Genomic DNA, 24,637 nt, shown 5'->3' on the forward strand with positions numbered 1-24,637 from the left:
ACCAACGGCCATATCACGCTGAACACGCCAGTTCTCGTCCGATCACTGAAGCTAAGCAGCATTGAGCGTGGTTAGTACTTGGATGGGTGACCGCTTGGGAACACCACGTGCCGTTGGCTCTTTCTTTTTTTGTTTTTTGAATAAATATAAGAACGGTTATGCGCAATAATGGGTTTGATTATACCATAATTCTTCAGTCATAAGATTCAACAATATTCCTTGTGACATTTGTTTCTGAGGTTTTTTTCTGCAGTGGTAAAGGGTGTTACTGTAACTTGTTGATCAGCATTAGAAATTGTCCATTACAGAAGTAGATAATCTTCCGTGAAATTATGAGTTAGACCATTTTTTCGTGAGAATAGTACATTATGTAGCTTTGGATAAATTTGTCTACTGATCAAAATTTTTGTGTGAATTTGGTAGATGAGCCTATGATAATTCGTTAAAATAGCATATTTTTTTCTTCATTTTGACAGCCAACGACCATATCACGCTGAACACGCCAGTTCTCGTCTAGCGCCCGGCGCGAAACGATGACATTGTGTGCTCTGCACGATTAAGAAGACATATCGCCTAATAAAACCACTACCTCATGGGAGATAACTCTTAGAATTAAGATTGGATAGAGTACTATCCACCACGGTTAATTAACTTTGGCTGTGAAACTAAATGTACACACTAAACTGAGGAATCGACAAAATTAACCTCAAAACTCAAAACCAAACTACAATGGGAGAATCTGGAGGAGAATTCTCTCAAATCAAAACAACAGATCAACGCAAAAGAAAAAATAACAACAAATTACACACCACACCCAACAAGAAAAACAGCAATATTACACTCAGCAACAAATTTGGAGTGCTTGAAGATGACATGGACCTCGACGAGCACGACGATAACGAGGAAACACACATACCAACACACGTCAAGGAGAAGAAACAGAAAAGACAACCACCGCTTGTCCTACATGGAAAACTCGAAACTCACAAATTATTCATGAAAGGACTAAAAGACACACTGACAAATGGCTATCATGTAAAACACCATCAGGATTTTACAGAAGTATTTATTGATGACAAATCAAAGTATGAAACCCTCAGAGAAATCTGGAAGCAGCAGAACCTCAATTTTCATACATACACCAATAAGACAGAAAAAAGACGAACATATGTAATTAAAGGGCTTCACAAGGACACTGACATGGAAGAAATAAAAAACGAGCTTATGGAACTCGGACTCAACGTAGCCAATATCAACCTGATGAAGAAAACAACACAGGCAAAACACATGGTGACAATACTGGATGATCTTAACCTCAAACAAATACAGCAAAAAATAATATATCTAGGAAGCATGAGAATTTCCTGGGAGGCGTATATCAATAAAAGATTGATTACACAGTGTCATAGGTGTCAAGCCTGGGGGCATGCCACGACTAACTGCTATTCCAAACCAGCATGCTTGAAATGTGCTGGAGAACATCTCACAAGGGAATGTACAAAGAGTCTGGATGTACCAGCAACTTGTGCAAACTGCGGAGAGGCGCATCCAGCCAACGCACTCATATGCAGTGAGTATAGACGCAGACTGAGGATGATCGAGAACAGGAAAAGCCCAGGACCTCGAAGAAACTACAAGCAGACAACACGAGCACCAAACATCCATGACAGGAACCACTACCCTGAATCACAAAAAGCCTATCGTGAAAGAGAGTCAAGTTCAACTAGGCTACTGACCGATACTCAACAATCAGGTGAGCCAACGCAAACTAACACTAGGCCTAACACTAATATCTATAAGAAAAATTATAACACGATAGTCAACACCCCACTGAACACTCATAATGACACATCGCCGATTGCCCCAAGACCCATGGCTGAGTTCCTGCCCCTAACAAAAGAAATTAAAGAACTTAGTGCAATATTCAATATATCAAAAATGCTCACTGAGGTCAGAAATTTTAAAACTCAAAGCAAAACCTGTACATCAGCAGTCGAACAATTCCAATTACTAATAAGTTTCTATGAAAGGCTAGAAAATGACTAACCTAATCATTTCGAGTTGGAACGCAAATGGTCTCAGAAATAAAATCGGAGAACTCATAAATTTTATTAACGTCAGCAATATTGACATAATGATAATTAACGAAACGTTATATGATGACAAAACAAGAATTCCCAAAATTAAAAAATACACTACTTATTATGAACCGAAAGGGAATGGTAAAAGGGGAATTGCCCTGTATATCAAAAACTCCATTCCACACAAGAGAGTCAAAACAAATAAAAATATTTCACTGGAGCATATCTGTATACAACTGGTGAGCAAAATATACATAGTAGCTGCATACATGAGCCCCAATCAAGAATACACAGAAAGAGAACTTCGACTTCTTATGAATACTGGAGACAAAATAATGGTAGTTGGTGATCTCAATGCCAGGCATGAAACGTGGAATAATTCTAGAAATAACTCAAGAGGTTTCATACTATTCAACTATTGTCTCAAAAACAATTGTGCAATATTATATCCGGATGAACCCACCCACTTTCCTGAAAATGGTTCTAGCCCTACAACCATAGACTTGATACTTTATAAAAATATTACACAGCTCTCAGAATCCAGAGTAGTAAAACCGCTATCCTCAGATCACAATCCCATATTAGTTAACCTAGGCTCACAAATAACAGAGGAGGAAAATAGAGTAGGCTACCAATACAATGAGGCAAACTGGAAAAAGTTTCGTGCAATGCTCAATAAAAAAGCCAAACCTGTAGCTAACTACGAGACCTCTACAGAATTAGATAGAGAGATACAAAAATTTACTAGTATAGTTAAAAAATCCGTCGAGGAATGCATACCTACTAAAAAAATGAAGCAAATATCCGATTACTTACCAATGCATATCCTTGACGCTATTCGTGATAAAAATAAAACTCGCAAAACTTGGCAGATCATAAGGCAAGAAATCTATAAAAGCGAACTCAAAAGAAAAACCAATAACATCAGGTTAATGATCCAACAATATAGAAATAAAGAGTGGGGGAAAAAACACGAAAAAATTAATATACATGACAACTCCCTATGGCGTATGACGAAAATTTTTAAAAAAGAATATGTTCCAATTCCAACTTTGATTAAACAAAATGAAGAAGCTATTACAAACGGTGACAAGGCAAATATGTTAGCAACTCAGTTCGAAGAAGTCCATAACCTGAATATAAATGATAATACAAAAGAACAAGAAGAAATAATAGCTAAAGTCGAAAAATACCTGAATACTCCATCAAAAGATGACTGGAAAAAATACTCAGGCAGTCCAATGGAAGTCAAATCAATAATAAAAACTCTACCTCCCAGGAAAGCACCTGGGACTGATAAAATACAAAACATAATATATAAAAATCTACCAGAAAAAGCAGTAATTCAGCTCACCAACCTAATAAATGCGTCAATAAAACTATCTAGTTTTTCGAATCATTGGACAACTGGAAATATCTTTCCAATACACAAACAAGACAAAGTAACATCAGAACCCAGCAGCTATAGACCAGTTAGCCGTCTATCAAATATGGGGAAAATAGTAGAAAAAGTAGTACACACCAGAATGAACAAATTTGAAATTAAAAACGATATTATTATAGACAATCAGTTTGGGTTCAGAAGCAGACATAGTACTGTACAACAAGTTGCTAGAATAGTGCATGATATTAGCGTAAATTTCAACTTGAATAAGGTCACTGTGATGCTACTTTTAGACATTGAAAAGGCGTTTGATAGGGTATGGATTGATGGCCTATTAGCAAAAATGATTGACTACCAATATCCGAGAACAGTTATTTGTTTTATCAATTCATACATGCGTAATCGACATCTGACGGTCTCTGTAAATGGGAAATCATCAAGCAAAAGGAAAATAAGAGCTGGTGTCCCCCAAGGTTCAGTATTAGGTCCAAAACTATTTAACATTTATCTAAATGATATTCCCACGTTTTCGAAAACTCACACTGCCCTCTTTGCTGATGATACGGCAATTTATGCCCATGCACATAACGCTATTATAGCGGCAAAACAAATTCAAACCCACATGTATATCCTGGAAAAATATTACCTCAAATGGAAAATCTCGTTAAAAGCAACTAAAACGGAAGTAATAATTTTTAGTAAAAAATGCAATAGTAATAGCAGAATTTACCAACCCATAACAATTTATGGGCACAAAACGAGCCCAGTAGCTCATGTAAGATACCTTGGGGTACATCTCGACTCAAAACTGACATATCGAATACACATAAACAAAATTATACAAAAGGCCTATATGGTGCAACGAAAGGTGTATCCTTTAATAGCCAAAGACTCAAAAGTCTCTAGATATAATAAACTCTTAATTTACAAAATGTTACTAAGACCTATTATGACATATGCGACAGGTGTATGGTGTAATGTTGCACCAACAACTCTCGAAAAATTACAACGGTCCAAAACAAATGTCTGCGACTAATACTCAATCAGGATAGATATGCAAGAATCAAAGATATGCACGAGAATGCAGAAATACAGATGATGACAGACTATGTCAAACAACTAGCTGAACACTTCTACGAACATCTCCTAGGCGAGAATCCATTATCCAAAAACCTGGCTAAATTCAAAGTACATAATCTACCGTTCATATACAAACACAAACTCCCACATGATACCCTTGACATCTTTTACAACTAGCTCAGGACCAATAGAATCCAAGATTTTCAAAATTCAAATCTTAACTGACAATTTTCACAAGTTGGTTTTTTATAGAAAGTTTCCAACAACTAAGACAGTCGTAACCACCGAACCGTACATGCAACTACAACCTTTTCACCCAAATTTAGAACACATCGCCTTCGCAAATGTACCATTAATACCTAACAGCAGGTTAAACTTGTACAAACAAGTAGGAACTACTCGCATAGCAGCTAAGCAATATAAATGAATATTTTTATATGTATAGACGTAAGCAACATGTATATAAAGATCCAAAGACTGTTATTGAATAAAATAATTTAATACTAAAAAAAAAAAAAAAAAAAGTTCTCGTCCGATCACTGAAGCTAAGCAGCATTGAGCGTGGTTAGTACTTGGATGGGTGACCGCTTGGGAACACCACGTGCCGTTGGCTCTTTCTTTTTTTGTTTTTTGAATAAATATAAGAACGGTTATGCGCAATAATGGGTTTGATTATACCATAATTCTTCAGTCATAAGATTCAACAATATTCTTTGTGACATTTGTTTCTGAGGTTTTTTTCTGCAGTGGTAAAGGGTATTACTATAACTTGTTGATCAGCATTAGAAATTGTCCATTACAGAAGTAGATAATCTTCTGTGAAATTATGAGTTAGACCATTTTCTCATAATAATATTACATTATGTAGTTTTGGATAATTTTATTAACTGATCAAGATGTTTGCGTGAATTTGATAGATGAGCATATGATATTTCGTTAAGAAGAAATTCTTTTTTTAATCTTGGCAGCCAACGACCATATCCTGCTGAACGCGCCAGTTCTCGTCCCATGGTTCTTGTCTGGTTCGCCCAGCGTCCCAGCGACCACTTCACTAACAAGTGCTCTGCACAAAATTACAACATTTATAACAAAAAAAGAAACAAATCGTCAGTAAAAAGTCATCAACATAAGGCTACAAGTATATTTAAATGACCAAGTCCATGTAGGTTGAGTAATAATAACAAAAAACTTAGTAATTATCAGCTGAGTACATCTAACCTCCAAAGTCAAGACCGAGCTCCCATGGGGAGTTCAGGTGGAGAATTTTCCCAAGTTATAACCACACCAGACCCACGCAAAAGGAAAAAAACCTCCACGTCAAATACGGTATCTTGTAAAAAAGCCACAATGAGTCAGGAAATTCCCCTGAAAAATAAGTTTTCGCCATTTCAATATGATGACATGGATTTAGAGAAGGGTTTGGACCACGAGGGGGTACCACAACAAACTAACAACAAACAAAACACAGAGAAAAAACCCAAGAGACCACCTCGCTGGTTCTTCATGGCAAATTAGAGATACACAAGGTATTTATGAAAGCACTCAAGGACATTCTAAACACTGGATATTTTGTCAAGTATCACGAAAATTTCACGGAGGTTTTTACGGACACCGCTGAACATTACAAACAATTGAAAGAGATTTGGCAGCAAGAGAAATTGAATTTTCGCACATTTACTAATAAAATGGAGAAACGTAAAGCTTTCGTGATCAGAGGGCTACATAAGGACACAGAAACTGATGAAATCAAGCAAGAACTCAAAGAATTAGGTTATACCCCTATAAACGTTAACATAATGAATAAAACGAAGTGGACGAAGCATATGGTAACTCTCACAGGAGAAGTGCCTCTAAAGCAATTGCAACAGAAAGTTAATTAACTGGGGAGCATGAAAATTTTCTGGGAAGCTTATATAAACAAAAGAAGAATCACCCAGTGTCATAGGTGTCAATCCTGGGGACATGCAACGTCCAATTGTTATGCAAAACCAGCATGCCTGACGTGTGCACAGGAGCACCTAACAAAAGAATGTACCAAACCTCAACATGAACCAGCAAAGTGCGTCAATTGTAATGAAGCACATCTAGCCAATGCCTTGGTATGTGTGGAGTATCAACGTAGACTGAGGATGGTGGAGAGCAGGACGACTTCTGCGGCTCCAGCTCAAAACTTAAACAATGTTGTTCTTTATAATATAGAGAAAACTGGAGAAGCGAGGTAGTGTTCACTTGATAAATTTATTCTATGATGTCACTTCTGAATTTGAAAGGTGTTGACTGGGTACAGGGTGATTGTGAACTGATTGAAGGGAGAGTTCCCTTGCAGGACATGAGTCTTGGAATTAAGGTGGAAAATTGAGGAGTGGGAGTTTTTGGAGGCGCCAACATTTATGGCGAATAGTAAGATCTGTCTGGACTTTTGGGGACAGTTGGGACCTAATGGTTTTATTGGTTTGAGTTCAAACCCATTTAGTTAGGATGGGGACTTGGTTGGGAGCTTAGAGTGTTTGGAACGTATTTGGGAATAGGGAAATAATGTGGGTATACAACACCTTCCTCCTTAAGTTTGTTAACGGAGAGTTAAAAAATGATACATCGAATTACAATAGTATTGAATTATAAAAGATAAATCAAAAAATCGAATAAGATAAATTGAATTATAAAGGATAAATCATAAATTGAATAAGATACATTGAATTACAATCATATTGAATTATAAAAGATAAATCATAAAATCGAATAAGATAAATTGAATTATAAAGGATAAATCATAAAATTGAATAAGATATTTTGAATTACAATAATAGATGAATTAATTGATAGAATTGTAAATCTAAGGTTCGTAACTGATAAAAGACTCTAAGATTCAGTCAAATGTAAATGTGTTTAAAAGATTAGATATGAGTTCAAAAAGTTTAAATGTTAAATTAAATTGGTGTCGTGTTTCTACGAGGTCGTTGGCGAGTTGGAAAACGAATAGTTGGTGGGACTTCGTCGTCATCCGAAATTTCAGGTACTCGATGAGGGACAGCAGGTACATCCTGTCTTGGTCGGTAGGTCACTATTTCATTGACTGATGTAGATGATGGTTCTGATGAGTCAAAAATACAATTGACAAAATTACTGATGAGTGGAGGTTTCGTTTCACGGTTTCTCGGATTCGTAATAGGATAACGGAGACGATGAAAAAAATCAATTTGTCCAAAACATTTGCAGCAACGAAAAATAATGATGAATGCTGCGATGATCCCAAGGGAGACATTATACCATCTAGTATGGGTGACAATGAATGGTTCGTTCATCTGTTTTGTGATGATTTCGTCGAACTCGTTGAGCTTTTTATCAGCTATCTGGAGGTTCTTGAGGTCGATGTTGGTTAGATGAATTGGCTTCAGCGTAATTGACTCAATGGTACTGAAATGAGTCTGCAGGATACAACAGTCGTCAGCGATTATATTCATATGAGGAATATAATAGGTCGCGTTTTTCGTACTGTCGCGTGTTGATTCACTGACGATCTGGTCTGTGTAACCTCGGCATTTGGGTTCCAATTGGATTAATCCACTTTTTTCGAGAATAACATCTTCTAGGTGATTTTCATTCTCTCCGCACATAATCGTAAACGTCGTTGGTTTCTGGAGGATATAAATCCATTGATTCCTCCCGATATGATGCCAGGTTTCGATGGTTGCCTTGATGGTTTTAGTAGTACATGATGCTGGAATCTTTGTCATATGTGGAGATAGCAGCTCGATTTCACACGTTGGATTGCTAGTTGAAGTCATCGTGTGCAGGTGATAGCAGATGTATTGTTCATCTTGGCACTCATGACAATCAGACAATCCGTTAAGGAAAGTGTATTGGGATCGAGATTGTGACAATAGGAGGTAATTGCTTTGAGGCATAATGTAGGAGAAAAATTGTGAATTATTATGTTGGATAGGAATTGGGATTATTTCATAGAGTTCAAATGTCATTTTGTCCACAAGTGGAATTTGTAATGCAAAAATGATATTGTCTTTTGTAGACATAATTTGTAAATGTAAAAGCTTGAAAAAGTGATGGATATTTTCTAAATTTGGGTCCATTATTAGTTCATGGATATTCTTGTACCTTTTTAACTCGTCATGTAACATTTGTGGGGTTAGGAGAAATGGAGAGACGATATTATGGTCAGCTAAATTAACAGCTTCGATATACTTAGAAAATTCGCGGCTGCTGGGGTAACAAGTATATGGAGTATAGTGATTTGTTGATTGAGTGTCGTTATCATTTCTAAATGAGATATGTAAGAGTTTGTCTGGACGGTGAAAGAATTAATTTTCTGAATATTTTCATTCATTGCTTTCTCTTGACTCTCAAGGGAAAACAAGGAGTTATTGAAATTTCTAATTGCGTTTGCAATTATTTGAACTTGTGATCTCAGCAATGTCTGTGTTTGTTTGTTATTATTTGTCAACATTTTTATTGAATCTTCATAATATTGGGCATCGTCTGCGTTAGGCATGCCGAAACTCCATTTGAATATGTAAGACAATCCATTGATGAGACCACGTTTCTTTCTTCTGATAATTGATCTCTCAGTCATTTGTCGAAGAATATCATTCTTTATTTTAATTTCTGTTATTTCCGATTTAATAAGATCAATTGAATGATCACAATGGAAACTGATATTACTCTTTTTAGTAATTTCATTCGTCGTCTGTTTACAAATTTCTTCAGTTTTACTTAAATATTTATTAATGATATCGAATGTGTCTCTGAGATGAGTTTTATTGAGATAAGTGAGAAGAGTTAATTTGGAGTTAGTGATTTGAACGATACCCTTTTTATTATAAAAGATACCACTTGTAATTTCAAAAGGATAACAAGAATAAAAGTCTTTACAATTAATTAGGAGAGGAAGTAGGAATAGAATCAGGATTGTTTGATTCATCTGAAAAATAGGGTTTTAGTAAATTAGTATGATATCTTACTAACTTTCTACCAATTTGTAATTCTACGGTTTGATTCGCGAATAGTTTAATAATTTTAAATGGTCCTTTCGCGTTGGGACTCAATTTTTTCGAAAGACCCGGGGTCGTGCCTTTATTTTCGATTGTAACTAAATCACCGACTCTGAATTCAATGGGACGAATTTTTTTGTCGTGATATCCTTTACTTCGCAATTTCGATTCGATCAAATTCTCTCGTGCCATTTGAAAGGAAGAATTTAATTTAAATTGTAATGATCGAATATAATCGTCATAGGTATAATGAAATTCGGGGTCTTGCGTGATAGATGATGGTAAATAAGCTTTGTGACCAAAGAGAAGTTCATAAGGAGTGAAATAAGTTGACTTATGAATTGCAGTATTATAACTGAACATTGCAAATAGAACATATGTATCCCAATCGGTTTGTTTTTTATTGATATAATGTTTCAAATAGTCCTTAAGAGTGAGATGGGATCTTTCTAATGCACCATTAGTTTGCGGATGATATGGAGTTGACGAGATATGTTTAGTTTTAAAAAGGTTAGTCATCTCTTTCATGAGACTTGACATAAAATCTGTACCTTGATCGGTAAGAATGATTTGAGGGATTCCAAAGTAAACAAAAATAGTAAGAAGTTTATCAACAACCGTCTGAGCTTCGTGATTGGGGACAGGAAATGCAAACGAATATTTTGTGAGATCGTCTTGAGCAGTAATGATGAAACGATTGCCTTGTTCTGTCAAGGGTAATGGTCCTACAACGTCAATCGCTAATCTTTGAAAAGGTTTTTCAGAAGTAGTTGTGATCTCCATTGGTTGTTTGGTGGGTTTGAAATTAGTTTTATTTAATTGACAAGAGTGACACTTTTTTATGTAATTTCGAATATCGCTTTTCATTGTTGGCCAATAATACGTTTCTTTTACCTTTGAATACGTTCGATTGAAACCACTATGTCCAGATAACTTACTATCATGGAATTCTTTGAGAATGATTTTAATTTCGTCTAGATTCTGAGGGATGATTTTCTTCGTATTAAGAAATTTGACGTTGTTGGATGGAAAAATAAATTTAACCATTTCATTAAAAATTTCAGGCTTAACTCCGTTTTTTAATTTTGGAGGTATTAGAATAAAGTCTTTTGATTTAATCTCAACTTTGAATTTCATAAAAGTTTGAAATAAATTTCGATAATCAATCTTCTCATGATGCTTGCTCTTGGGAAATAGAATGAATAAATTTTGATGATCGTTAGTTAATTTCTCAAATCCATTGGGGTTTGATGTTAGGCTATTCGTATCGAAATTCTCGGTGATGTATTCTGAATATTGATTTTCTCTATCCAAATCTTCAGACCGAAGAAATACAATATTTCCTTTTAATTTAGAAAGGGGAGTTTCTTCTTTTGGATAATCGATCACATCTTGATTCGTGTAATGAAACTTTGTAAAATCTTGATAGGTTTTCTCGAATTTGTTCATTAAATGTATTGTCTTATTTTCTTGATTTGTATCGCAAATTAAGCGCGATAAACCATCAGCGTTAGAATTGACTCTACCTGGTTTGTATTTAATAATGTACTGGTATTCCGATAAGCGCAGTCGCCAACGAACAAGTTTTGAGGATGGATTTTTGCAATTAAATAGCCATTGAAGAGGCCTGTGACCCGTGTAAATAATGAATTCTCGTCCGTATAAGTAGGGGCGAAAATATTCAACTGTTTGAATGATTGCTAATAATTCCTTTTCTGTAGTAGAATAATTCTGTTCAGCAGAATTTAATGTCCGTGAATAATATGCAATAGGTAAATCTTTATCATTAATGATCTGAGATAGGACGCCACCGATACCAACATTCGATGCGTCACAAGTTACCGTAAAAGGTTTCGAAAAATCTGGGTATTGGAGTAGCGGTTCATTAGTTAAAATCGATTTCAATTTGTCGAATGCGTCTTGTTGTTTTTCCGTCCAAGCGAATGGTACATCATTTTTTTAATAATAAGGTCAATGGTTTTGCAATAGTGGAAAAGTTTGGTATAAGTTTTCTATAGTAACCAGCCATTCCGAGGAAGATTTTAATTTCTTTAGGATTCGTAGGAGGTTTTACCTGTTGAATACACGAGATTTTCTGGGGATTCGGTCTAACTCCATCTTTAGAGATAATATGTCCGAGATATTATTGACAAGATTCATGGAGGAATTCGCACTTGTCAGGTTGGAGTTTCAAATTATTTTCGCGCAGTCGATTAAAAACGTTACGTAATTTTGTTTCGTGCTCAGCGAGATTAGTTGCATAAATACCCACGTCATCCAGATAGACAAAACATTGGGTAGTAGTGAGGCCAGTGAGAACATTATTCATTAAGCTTTGAAATACAGCAGGAGCATTCTTCAATCCGAAGGGCATTCGCGTGTACTCATAGTGACCAGATGGGGTCGAAAAAGCGGTTTTCTGGGCATCATCGGGGTGCATCGGGATTTGATGGAAACCACTTGCCAGATCAAGTGTTGTAAAATAATGAGAATGACCTAATTGGTCTAATATATCTTCTATATTCGGAAGAGGGTATGCGTCTCCTATTGTTTTTTCATTAAGTTTCCTATAGCCGATAACTATGCGCCACTTTCGTTGGCCTGAAGCGTCCATTTTCTTGGGGACGACTCAGAGTGGACTCAACCATGGGCTTACAGAGGGTTTTATGATCCCTTGTTTCATCATTTTTTCTATTTGGTTGGAAACTTCGTTTCTATGTACCTCGGGGTACCGATAGGATTTTACCTGAATTGGGATATTGTCTAGAGTTTGCTTAATGATTGTTTTTCTTCCGGATTAAGGTGTTCAGTGCGGAGATTTTCATGTAGTAATTCATGTCTTTTTTTTAAGTTATTCGAATTGTTATTTATATGAAAAACTTTCATCTGTTGAGGAGGAGATAAAAGCGGTAAACATGGTTTCGGAATGATGTTTTCTTCTGCGGATCGATTTATAATTGTAATAAACGATTCTTTTTTATTTGTTGCTTTTACGAGAGCTGTGGGAATTATAAGGTGTGTGAATAAATCTTTCCCGTTTTTTGTAAGAGATGCTATCACCAATACTGTGCGAGTATTCAATGGTTACATATGTCATAATCAAAGCTTATTCATCTGTCAACAATTCTACACTAACACATTAGTTGAAATTTTTTCGCATCATAAATTTTTGATATCGTGAAAATGTCGAAATTGGAGCCCAGTCGACGTCATTTGCGGGAAGTTTCACTTTATTGATTTAATTTGAAGAAATCTGCTGCCGAGGCGCATCGATTGCTTCAGGAAGCTTATGGAGAAGGTTGTGTCGATGATTCAAGGGTTCGCGGATGGCTTCGACGCTTCAAAAGTGGTGATTTCGACGTGGAAGACAAGGAGCGTTCCGGGCGGCCGCAAATCTTTGAAGATCGAGAATTGGCGACTTTGCTTGATGAAGATTCGTGTCAAACGCAAGAAGACCTTGCTGAAGCATTGGGAGTTGACCGAAACACCATTTCCAAGCGTTTGAAAGCCATGGGAATGATCCAAAAGCAAGGAAATTGGGTGCCGTACGAACTGAAGCTGAGAGACGTCGAACGGCTTTTTTTCACTTGCGAACAGCTGCTTCAGCGACATAAAAAAAAGGGTTTTCTGCATCGTATCGTGACTGGCGATGAAAAGTGGATCCGTTATGATAATCAGAAGCGAAGAAAATCATGGGGACTACCCGGCCATGCATCATCATCGACGGCCAAGTCAAATATTCATGGCGCCAAGCTCATGCTCTGTATATGGTGGGACCAGCTAGGTGTGGTTTACTATGAGCTACTGAAACCGAATGAAAGGATCACAGGCGAGGTTTATCGACGACAATTGATGCGTTTGAGCCACGCACTGCGAGAAAAACGGCCACAATACTCCGACAGGCACGACAAAGTTATTTTGCAACATGACAATGCTCGCCCACATGTTGCACAGCCGGTGAAAACATACTTAGAAACGCTCAAATGGGAAGTCCTACCCCACCCGCCGTATAGTCCAGACATTGCTCCGTCTGATTACCATCTCTTCAAATCGATGACGCATGGCCTGGCTGACCAGCACTTCCATTCCTACGAGGAAGCCAAAAAACGGGTGGATGACTGGATAGAGGCCAAACCGGTCGAATTTTTTCGCAACGGGATTCGTATGTTGCCAGAAAGATGGGAAAAAGTTGTAGCTAGCGATGGCCAATACTTTCAATAATTCATTTGTAACCATTTTTTCACAATAAAGGCTCAAAATTTGAAAAAAACGGGAAAGACTTATTCACACACCTTATAATAATTGTTCTTCTTTATCGAGAAATTGACCGGTGATTATACCTTCGTCGAGGTCGAGAGGATTCATGAGCGATATTTTTGCAATTATTTCAGAGCGAGGTTGAATAATTACTTGTGATGCATTGTGAAATAGAATAGCAGTACTTTGTAATGGTAAGGGAAATGGTAGCGCGTCGATTGAGATTGTAGAATTTTGATAACTGATTTTGCAATTATGCTTTTGGAAAAAATCTTGTCCCACGAGACCATCAAATGGGATTCCTGTATCCGAATTAAGGACATGAAATTTATTAAAGAAAGAGTTGGAATTGACCGACAAATTTAGTTCAGTCTGTCCAAGAGTCATGATCGGTGCGTTGGGTTTAATACCATTGAGGATCATTGGCTCAAGATTGATGATTTTATAATTATGAATACTCGAGGCTTTTACGAGAGAGACGGCCGCTCCAGTGTCGGCCAAAAATTTAAGAACTTGATAAGAATCGTCTGAATGAGGGGATTAAAAGAGAATGTATGTTAACTCGTTGTTATTCGAGAGTATATGAAAAGCAAATGAATTTAAAGTTGTAGAGGTAGTTGGAGCTTCATTTTTTTGTTCAGATAGCTCTGGTTGATGTAAATTACGATTGACTGTTTGAAAATTTTTATTTTGCATTGGGTTGGTAACGTTGACGCTTGATTGTTGTCGATTTTGCGATGCGTTATCCCGCTTTTTCTTTACATTTGCAGCAAATCGTTTTATACATTCTTCAATAACATGGCCACTCTTTTTACAGTAGTTGCACGTTTTTTGAGAATTTGATCGGTTCGAATTTTGATTGAGTCGTTGATTATTAAATCGATTTGGGTTTTGTGATTGATTTTGATTTTTGATAGTATTTTGGTGAGAATTTTCCTGAGAAAAATGAATCTGTTTATGTTCGCGTGATGTGGAGGAATTTGAATTTCTATTTTTAAGCCGGCAGTCATCACTCGTGTGATTTGATCTACCACAATGTCTGCATTTAGCATACGAATTATGTTGCATTCGAAGGGCTTTTTCTTCGGTTACCGCGGCAGTAAAGGCTCGATTGATTGTAGTAAATTCGCGGTAGCGGAGCATTTGCGAGATTTAAGGGTGTGTGTGATAAATAAATCGATTTAGAGTGATCTTTGTGACCATTGCGATAGAGCCCGGTAAGAGAGTTTCGTCTTGTTCGGTCGTGTGAATTGTTGCGAGAATACGCGATGAGAGGTCTTCAATTCTCTGGTAATATTGTGAGACATTTTCATTTCTCATCTGATGTATAGAATTCAATTCTTCGAACAATTGATCAAGAGTTTTTTTTATCATGATAAAGATTTAGGAGAAGGTCAGAAATTTCTTCCCAAGTCGTGAGGTTGCAATGAATGTCGACCTGCTCGCGGGCTTTGCCAGTGATACGACTTTTCACATAGAGTAAAAGTGCTGGCTTTTGCTGAGCAGACGCAAGTTCAAAAGCTCCATCAACTTGTTTGATAAAACTGCGAATTTTGTATCGATCTCCATCAAAAGTTTCGGGAATTAGTTTAATTAAAAATGAGAGTTCATAAGACATGGGCTTGTCGGTTGTACGTTGATTATTCTCTGTACTGTCAGGCATTTTGTTGAACGTTGAAATTTGATTTCTATGTTTTGAGTTCAAAAGAAATTTATAGAGGTATTTGGAAGTGATGGGAAATAACGGAAGTGTCTAAGTGTATGAATACTCAAATGAACAGAACTTACTGCGGAAACGATTCGTTGCGATCGGTGCTGGAGTTGCTAGTTCCAGTGTGTTCAACCAAACTGCAGAGATTTCCTTAGCTCGCGATAGTCCTTCAGTTTGTCTCCAACGATGTCCACGTTCTCAGCAACTTGATAGCTGCCACTCGGTCCACAGGGTAGAATTGCCAGTTCCACTTCGATTCACTGCTTTAGAGTGCTGGACATCCCAATCCTCGTCGCCAGAATTATGTTGTATTCCGAAGAAACAATGTTGTTCTTTATAATATAGAGAAAACTGGAGAAGCGAGGTAGTGTTCACTTGATAAATTTATTCTATGATGTCACTTCTGAATTTGAAAGGTGTTGACTGGGTACAGGGTGATTTTGAACTGATTGAAGGGAGAGTTCCCTTGCAGGACATGAGTCTTGGAATTAAGGTGGAAAGGAGGAAAATTGAGGAGTGGGAGTTTTTGGAGGCGCCAACATTTATGGCGAATAGTAAGATCTGTCTGGACTTTTGGGGACAGTTGGGACCTAATGGTTTTATTGGTTTGAGTGCAAACCCATTTAGTTAGGCTGGGGACTAGGTTGGGAGCTTAGAGTGTTTGGAACGTATTTGGGAATAGGGAAATAATGTGGGTATACAACAATTTAGTGAAAACTGTAATGTCAATTCAATCAACAATCAGGGCTCACTGAAAGAGTTTTTGGACTTAACAAATGAAATTAGAGAACTAAATAAATTATTTAACGTTTCGGAAATGCTCGTGGAAGTTAGAAACTTTAAAAAACAATGATGAAGATGATGATGATGATGATGTAGGATTTAATCTTAATGAAGTAACTGTAATGTTGCTTTTAGACATCGAAAGGGCATTTGATGGAGTGTGGATGGCCTGATGGCAAAAATGATACAATTTGAGTACCCAAGTGTACTGGTCAAATTCATTAACTCATATATGAGGGATAGGCATCTCATCGTGTCAGTTAACGGTGAACCATACTCAAAAAGAAAAATAAGAGCAGGTGTACCACAAGGCTCAGTGCTGGGTCCCAAACTGTTCAACATTTATTTAAATGATATCGCTAAATTTGAAAAAACTCACACTGCTTTATTTGCGGATGATACTGCGATATATGCGCAAGCATATAATGCAATAATAGCAGCTAAACAGGTACAAATACACTTGTATATACTAGAAAAATTCTATCTCAACTGGAAAATATCATTAAATGCAACTAAAACTGAAGTAATAATATTCACATATAATACCACAAGTGGTTCAAAATTATCGAATATTTCCCGATAGATTCGTTGCAAACAAATGAAGGAGTCAAGTTTTTCAGGCTAAAAAATCACGAGTGCGAAGCACGAGTGATTTTTCCTGAAAAACTTGACGACTGAGAGTCTGACAATCACCTGACAATCACCGGCAAACGATTTCCTATCGATTGAGCTATTGTCGAACTTAATTCGTCGAATTTTTTTTTTTGGGAGCCAACTTCCGTGTATTTGGCTCCCAATATTTAAAAAATCCATTAAAAAATTAATTTAATCCGGCAAACGATAAAAGTAGTCTGACAATCACCGGCTAACGACCGGCAAACGACCAGGCTAAATTAAATAATTAATTTTCATTGATGAGTAGCCAACTACCCGGAGCTAGTGTTTCGTCCCAATCGTTCCAACTATGTAACTAGGGGGAACTCTAGCGCCAATTCAGGAATTCAGCGCCAGTTTTGAGTGTGGGAACGTTGACCGCCAAAGCTCTGATGAGCACTCCATCAGATTTAATTTAATAATTGAGGATTATTTATGTGGGGTAGGATAAATGAAATAAGGTAGACACTGATGATTTAGGGAGCACTGAACACACTTTATGTTATTAAATTCAAAATTGCAAATGAACTAAAATAAACTCAATACTTGTGACTAATCAAATTGAAGAGAGAAACAGCAAGCAGAAGGCTTGATCAGAAACTAACTTATCCTAAACTTAAGCTTCCAAGGGTTGGGTCTAACAACCCCCACTAATCTAAAAGTTGCGCACGCAAACTAGGCCCTGAGAAAAGGGAAAAGAAAAACGGAGAAGTGAAAAGGAGAAAAGGGGAGTATTTTGCGTCGCTGGTTTTCGTCCTGGAGGGACTCCAGGGCATCAACCAGCCGAACACAATGAACAAGGGCACCACACGTGTTGCGCAAATGAGGCCGCAAAATCGTTGGTATAAACAGAACTTGAGATCGTGTCAAGTGTGGAACGTAACCTGTCAAATAAATCCGACCCCCAAATTTGACACCTAGAAAAATGTTTATTCCACAAGAATTTGGAAACCCATAAAATATTCTAACAAATCGCAGACCCAAACACTCAAGTCGAAAATCCCATCAACAGCTTATTTTTACTAAGAATTTATTGTTTTCCCTTGTTCATTGTATTTTCTCCCTCAGTTCTCGACTCTGAATTACCCCTTATGATTTTAATTATTTAGACCTGATTGAAATTTCGCGGACTTAATCGGACGATCTATAGCGCCATCTCCAGAGTTGATGTCGGGATATTACAGGGATGCAGGCAGAAGTGAAAACTTGAACTTATGGCGCGTTGGGCACTTTTTTGGGTGAGCATTATTAGGTGCGCTCGCGACATGAGAAATTGTACATAAAAAATCAAGTTTATCAAAGCAATGTGGGTACTTTTGGAATGGACATGAAGTATAATAATATAGAAACTATATTCGAAGGAAGTGGTTTTATTTAAATGAGTAAATATTAGTAAATATTAAATACAAAATTTATCAATTCTCATCGATAATTTCAACAACTCTTACATCATCATTATCAGCATTTTCATCAAATTCTAAAACTGAAACAATAGGTCTATGGCAACTAAAGTGTGAAATGAACAATTTTGATTTAAATCTATTTATATTTCTTGTGAATACTGCATCACTAGTAGTTTTGTATTTTTTGTGCTAAGATTGCGACCATTGGACATCGTTAAATCAAATTCTTCATATAAAACCGCATCCATTTTCAAGACAAATCTATAATCAAAAATAAAAATGTAGATGTTTTTAAAGCTATAATCGTAGCATATATATTTTTTCCGACCATCCGAATTTCCGATCGTCGATTCACGTCCCTAGTGAAATTCTTGTTATATCCTATCAAGTCACTAGTAGGACGGTGGCGCCATTCACGAATATTTGGGCCAAGTTTTAAATTCGTGGAATTCGTTAGCCGCTAAACCTCTAATGAGGACTCCATCGATGTCAACTCGTTGAAAGGAAAGAATTGGATTCAGGTTTTTCCAAATAAAATCAATGCAAACAGCAGTGCTTAGAAGAGCACGTAACACACACTTTATTTAATAAGTTTTAAATCTTAGATTGAGTCTCGAAATATTAATAAACATTCAGAGAAACTAACAACCCAAACTAGACTGAAATTTGGCGATTAACTACTTGAAGAGAAAAGCGGCAATGAAACAAGTTAGAATCGAACTAAACTAAACTTACCTAATTTTCCAAGGGTTGGGTCCTACAACCCCCACTAGTCTAAATGTTGCGCACGCAACTTGGTCGAGAAAAAGGGAAGAGGGGTAGAATAAGGAAAACGGGGAAAAGGAAAACGCGTGACATCGCGTTGTCTCTGTCAAGGGACTCAGGCCCTCAGCTTTCGATACAATGGACAAAGAAGACCTCACACGTGTTGATTCAAAACATGAGCAAAAACAGAACTGCTACTTTACGACCTAGAGTGTATTGATGCGAAGATTTATGATTTCCTTCTCAAGTTTCAGGTTTGGAGAAAATGTTTATCCAACGAATTTTACAGGTAAATAAATGGGAAAGTTAAACTCAAGATGTTAAGATTTATGCGTAACGGTTTTTCCCACACTGGTGGTGTTGTTTTCATTGTTCAGTGTCCATTGTCTATTGTATCTACTGATTTTGTGCGTATTTCGACACTGATTAAAAATATAAAAATTAAGATTAGTTTTAAATTTCGCGCACTAAGATTACTGATGTATAGTGACATCTACTGGCTATCAAGCTTGGGACATCACATTCTCTACTAAATTGAGAATATTTTCGATTTTTCGGGTTTTCCTACTTTTCCGGCTTTCCCATCATTTTTAGCGATTTTCCGACCGCCGATTCAAGTCCCTAGTGAAATTCTCTAATAAAACGAGTATATTTTCGATTTTTCGGGTTTTCCTACTTTTTCGGTTTTCCCATAATTTTTAGCGATTTTCCGACCATCGAATTACGTCCCTAGTAAAATTCTCTAATAAAACGAGTATATTTTCGATTTTTCAGGTTTCCCTACTTTTCCGGCTTTCCGATAATTTTTAATTCTTAGCTGAAATGAGCATACTGATAATTTTCCTAATTCCCGAAAATTTCGAGATTTTCTGTAATTTTGTAGAAATTTATCAACTTCAAATCTTAAATGCAGCGCCTTTTTAAACGCTAGTGCCAAACTTGTATTCTTTTAATGTAACTGTTGTTGTAAAACAGGAAGTTGTTTCCCTAGCGGAAGAAAGAAACAGCTCATATATACCTATGCGTATACTAGAAAATCTCATCTGTCGCGAGTTCACGAGAAAATGCTCACCCACAAAAGTGCCCAACGCGCCATAAGAAGTTTTCACTTCAATAAATTATTAATATATAAGATGATACTTAGACCTATTATAACATATGCAACAGGAGTTTGGTGCAGCATTGCACCAACTCATATGAAAAAACTTCAAGTGTTCCAAAATAAGTGCCTAAGATTAGTATTAAATGAAAATAGATATGCAAAAATTATTGAAATGCATAAAAGTGCTGATATAAATCTGATGGGAGACTATGTCAAAGAACTAGCAGAACATTTTTACAACAATCTCCTAGGAACAAACCCATTATCGAAAGACCTAGCTAAACTTAAAGTACATAATCTTCCTTTCAGACACAAACATAAGCTCCCACACGAAAATCTAGATATTTTTTTCAACTAGGAGACAAAACTCCAGGCAGTTCTGTAATTAAATTTTCAAAAGCTGGTTTTTTAATCCCTTTTCCAGCAGGCAACATATTCAAAACCACTCTACCGCATCTGTACTAATTGACAATCCAATAACTAGACACATTTCAATGAAAATGTACAACTAAGAGAAAACAGTAGGTTAAATTTGTGATCAAACAAGTAGGTACTACGAAATTATACATGTATATTTGATGTTACTTTTTTATAATATTTGATGTAAGTCACATATGTATAAAAATTCTCAAAGCTAATAAATATCTGTTGAAAAAAAAAAAAGTTCTCGTCCGATCACTGAAGCTAAGCCGCACTGAGCGTGGTTAGTACTTGGATGGGTGACAGCTTGGGATCACCACGTGCCGTTGGCTCTTTCTTTTTTTTTTTGAATAAATCTGAGAACGGTTATGCGCAATAATGTGTTTAATTGTACCATAATTCTTCAATCATAAGATTCGACAATATTCCTTATGACATTTATTTCTATGGATTGCTTCTGCTGTGGTAGAGCGTGTTCCTGTAACTTGTTGATCATCATTAAAAATTGTCAATTACAGAAGTAGATAATGCTCGGTGAAATTATTAGGTAGACCATTTTGTCGTGATAATATTACATTATGTAATGTCGGATCATTTTCTCTACTGATCAAAGTTTTTTGTGTGGATTTGATAAATGAGAGTATTATAATTCGTTAAAATGACATTTTTTTCTCTGTCTTTATAGCCAACGACCATATCATACTGAACACGCCATTCGCGCGTTAACCCCACAACCGTGCACTTCGCTCGCAAAAATACCGGAAAATATTTAGGATATAATATTCTAAAGATATAACAAATTGAAGGCCTCAATGCCTGAATATCGATAGTTAACGTAAATAATAAGTGGATGATAACCTCAACAACCACTATTGCCAGTCCAAGCAAAACTCCCAATCCCTCGTCTGATAATTCGGTCTCAAAAAATGACTCACGAAAGCCAAATAATAATTCAAAGTCAATAGACTACCTGAGGACCCAAAATATTGATGATCTGGGCATTCATGGTACTCAAATATTATCACGTAGTCAACTGAAATGGTTGAAAGTTAAAAAAAGTGTCACTCCAAATTTATTCAAAAAAGAGAAAACAAGACCTACGTCTAAACTCAGTCTCAATTCTCAAGAAAACTCCACTGAGTCCTCAGGTGATTCTGAAATTATGCCTGATACAAAACCACAAACAACAATTCCTCCCGAGGGTGAAGCTTCGACACTTCTACAACAAAAAGATGCAGAAATGACATCACTCAAAGAAATGATCCTGCTAAGCCAAAGATCCCTGGAAGAGAATAAAAAAATCATCAAGAATCTCCAGTCTCAGGTAGAAGAACTCTCAGGGAATTCGCAAAGAAAACGAGCCAAAACCCAACCTGCGAAACCTGGCAATCAGAGGTTGAATACCCCTCATCACAATCGTTTCCAGCCCTTGGTAAATCTCACCTTCTCTGAAGCAATCTCTATCGACGACTCGGAACCTCAACTTTGGGGGTGACTTAAAGAATGATCAAGAAGATAAAAATACTATCACACACACTCAACCTGACAATGAAAATAAAACTCTCCAGAAGTCTACAACATCTGCACCCACCACCACCCAGGATTCAGCTCGTGGTGACTCAGCGAATGACATCCATAGAGAACAAGCAGATGACGCAAACACAGGGAAGTCTATATGTCCTCCACCCATCAATGTCCACAACTGGGCATCCACCGAGACCAACAAAATTCTAAAGCTAATTAAGCTTCGAGGTAGATTTAGTACTAAATATGTAAGTAACAACAAACACTCAATTTATACTGATAATCTATATGACTTCAAAACAGTATGTAGTCATTTAGCATCACACAACATTAAATATTTTACTTATACTCCTAAGGAAGAAAAGAATCACACAATACTTTTGAAAAACTTAGACGGGTCCTTTGAAACTTCAGATATTCTATCAGAACTGAATAACAAGGGCCAGTCTATTGGTAATCTACAGTTTATTAAAATATCTCCATTCTCCACTCGACGCTCTGCTAGAGAGAAAAAAAAATTACCAATGTATGTTGTTCAGCTCTCTCTAGAGAGTAAAATGATCAATTTGAAAAAAATAGATAAACTACTCTATCAGCACATAGAGTGGGAGAAATTGAGGAAAACTGATGATATCCAGTGTAAATGTTGCCAAAGAATTGGTCATGTAGCGACAGACTGTCATGTGAAGAGAAGATGTGTTAAATGCACAGAAGATCATGATCCAGGCGAGTGTCAAGTAACGAACCCCTGCCTCACAACTCTTTTGGGCCCTGATAATGATGATACCATTAGGTGACCCTGCCTCTTATAGAGGATGCCCTAAGCACACAGAGCTCAAATCTAAAGCACAAGCTGCTATTAAATCTAAGAATAAAATGTTTCTCTCTAAAAAAAACTGAAAAATCAGTGCTCTACAGTCAGGCAGTCTCTCCCTCTGCTCAACTCAGTCAACCTTCGCAAGTCGTGAAACCTCCATACATACCTCCAACTCGTCCAACCCTGAGTTTCCAGCAAGCTAGCCAGCCTAGACCCACTCAAGCTCACACTGTCCATTCGGGCCCATCAGTTAGCACAAATGATCTCTTAAAATTCATGAATGAGTTTAGAAGTAAAATGAATAATTCTCTCAACACTAAATTAGGCAACATACACAACACCATGAATGATAATACTAAAACTATTGGTAATATTTTACAGGCCCTGAGGAAAGCCAATATTAGTGTCAATAATGGATAAAACAACAGCACAAATCACTAGAATTTTTAGAATAGGCAACCTGTTCGCTGTCGCAAGTAATGTCAATTCAATTATTACAAGTCAACGTCGTGCATCACTTCTTAACCTCCTCACTAGTTTGGATCCTGACTTTGCCTTTCTTAGTGAAACAAAAATTCACCACAAACACAAACTCTCATTCCCAGGTTACAATATGATTCGCTCTGACAGAAAAGAGGGTGGTGGTGGAACGGCCATACTTCTCAAAGAACATATTGGTTTTACTAGAGTAATTTCAAAATGTGCTTCTACTGCTATCAATCTTGATACACCTATCATTCTATTAAAACTTAGTAATTGCTTCAAAATCTTTTTAATCTCCGCCTATGCTGCAGGCTCTAGTAGAAAAGAATTCATGCAAGAACTGCAGAAACAGTTCGAAGGACTCAGACTGAATAAACCCAATAATCTCTATCACGTAGCTGGCGACCTGAACCCCACATACGAACATTGGAATAACATCAATCACAATGACAGAGGTATATCCCTAAACAAATGGCTTCTTGGCAATGAGTTAGAATTTAAAATACAATTCAAATCTTCTAGCCTTCCAACATTTCCCAGAGACGGATCTGTTTTAGACGTCTGTATAGCTGATAACCCACTAATTTTTGATGAACTTGAGCCACTCAATGAACTTAAAACAATACCCTATGACAGTGATCATAACGCTATTTGGATTAATTTTCGAACTCAGAACGAATTTGTTCTGGACGAATCTCCACCTATATATCATTTTAATTACAATCAAACAAACTGGGAGGAATTCGCGAATTATCTGCAAGTCAATTTAACTGAACCCCTTGATTTCAATAGAAACTTCTCCACTGACGAAATCGAGGCAGGACTCTCTCGCCTAGATGCTTTTGTTACGTCAATAATACCAGGGAAACAATGACTCGAATCAATGACGTAACTCTTCCTCCTAATAACTTGTAAGTACTTGAAGAGTCACTTCAAGTTAATAGAGAGGGAACTAGAGAATATATGTAGTATCGGAAAATTTTTAGAGATAGTATTATAAAAAATGGGAGTCTGTCGAATATGGCAGACAGATGTCTATAGCGTTTAAGATATTCTATTAAGATGTAGGATTAAGTTGTGAACCTAGTTTTATTATTTTATTGAACTAGAGTCCATGCCCTCTCACTAATGGCGCCTAGGCCATTAGCAGCTGGCCCACTCCGCCAT

At 36.8% G+C, this 24,637-nt stretch overlaps 1 protein-coding gene, 1 long non-coding RNA gene and 1 other non-coding gene across 5 annotated transcripts; 1 reads left to right on the plus strand and 2 right to left on the minus strand.

Moving 5' to 3' along the window:
- Positions 1 to 119, plus strand: LOC135169935 (5S ribosomal RNA). Its single transcript, XR_010300279.1, has one exon. It is a non-coding gene; the product is annotated as a 5S ribosomal RNA (ribosomal RNA).
- Positions 120 to 5,405: 5,286 nt separating this feature from the next.
- Positions 5,406 to 6,716, minus strand: LOC135161586 (uncharacterized). The gene is made up of 3 exons (XR_010298831.1): positions 6,586 to 6,716; positions 5,764 to 5,910; positions 5,406 to 5,608 (listed from the first exon to the last, which is right to left on the minus strand). It is a non-coding gene; the product is annotated as an uncharacterized LOC135161586 (long non-coding RNA).
- Positions 6,717 to 7,100: 384 nt separating this feature from the next.
- Positions 7,101 to 23,224, minus strand: LOC135161523 (uncharacterized). Of its 3 annotated transcripts, none has more exons than XR_010298794.1 (2): positions 15,597 to 16,129; positions 7,101 to 8,439 (listed from the first exon to the last, which is right to left on the minus strand). XR_010298794.1 is itself a non-coding variant. In XM_064119199.1 (2 exons), the coding sequence occupies exons 1-2, from the start codon at positions 23,222 to 23,224 to the stop codon at positions 7,473 to 7,475; spliced, it is 1,038 nt and encodes a 345-aa protein (XP_063975269.1). In that variant the 3' UTR covers positions 7,101 to 7,472. The 3 variants fall into 3 exon arrangements, 2 of the variants coding, with proteins under 2 accessions (XP_063975269.1, XP_063975265.1); XM_064119199.1 differs by lacking the exon at positions 15,597 to 16,129 and adding an exon at positions 23,154 to 23,224; XM_064119195.1 differs by having other exon boundaries at positions 7,101 to 9,481.
- Between the last annotated feature and the right edge of the window lie 1,413 nt (positions 23,225 to 24,637).

This window comes from Diachasmimorpha longicaudata, chromosome 1, assembly GCF_034640455.1.
Source record: "Diachasmimorpha longicaudata isolate KC_UGA_2023 chromosome 1, iyDiaLong2, whole genome shotgun sequence".
Taxonomy (NCBI): domain Eukaryota; kingdom Metazoa; phylum Arthropoda; class Insecta; order Hymenoptera; family Braconidae; genus Diachasmimorpha; species Diachasmimorpha longicaudata.

Excerpts from the sequence above, each read along its gene's own strand:
- LOC135161523 (XM_064119195.1), bottom strand. The coding sequence starts at position 8,681 with ATGTTACATGACGAGTTAAAAAGGTACAAGAATATCCATGAACTAATA.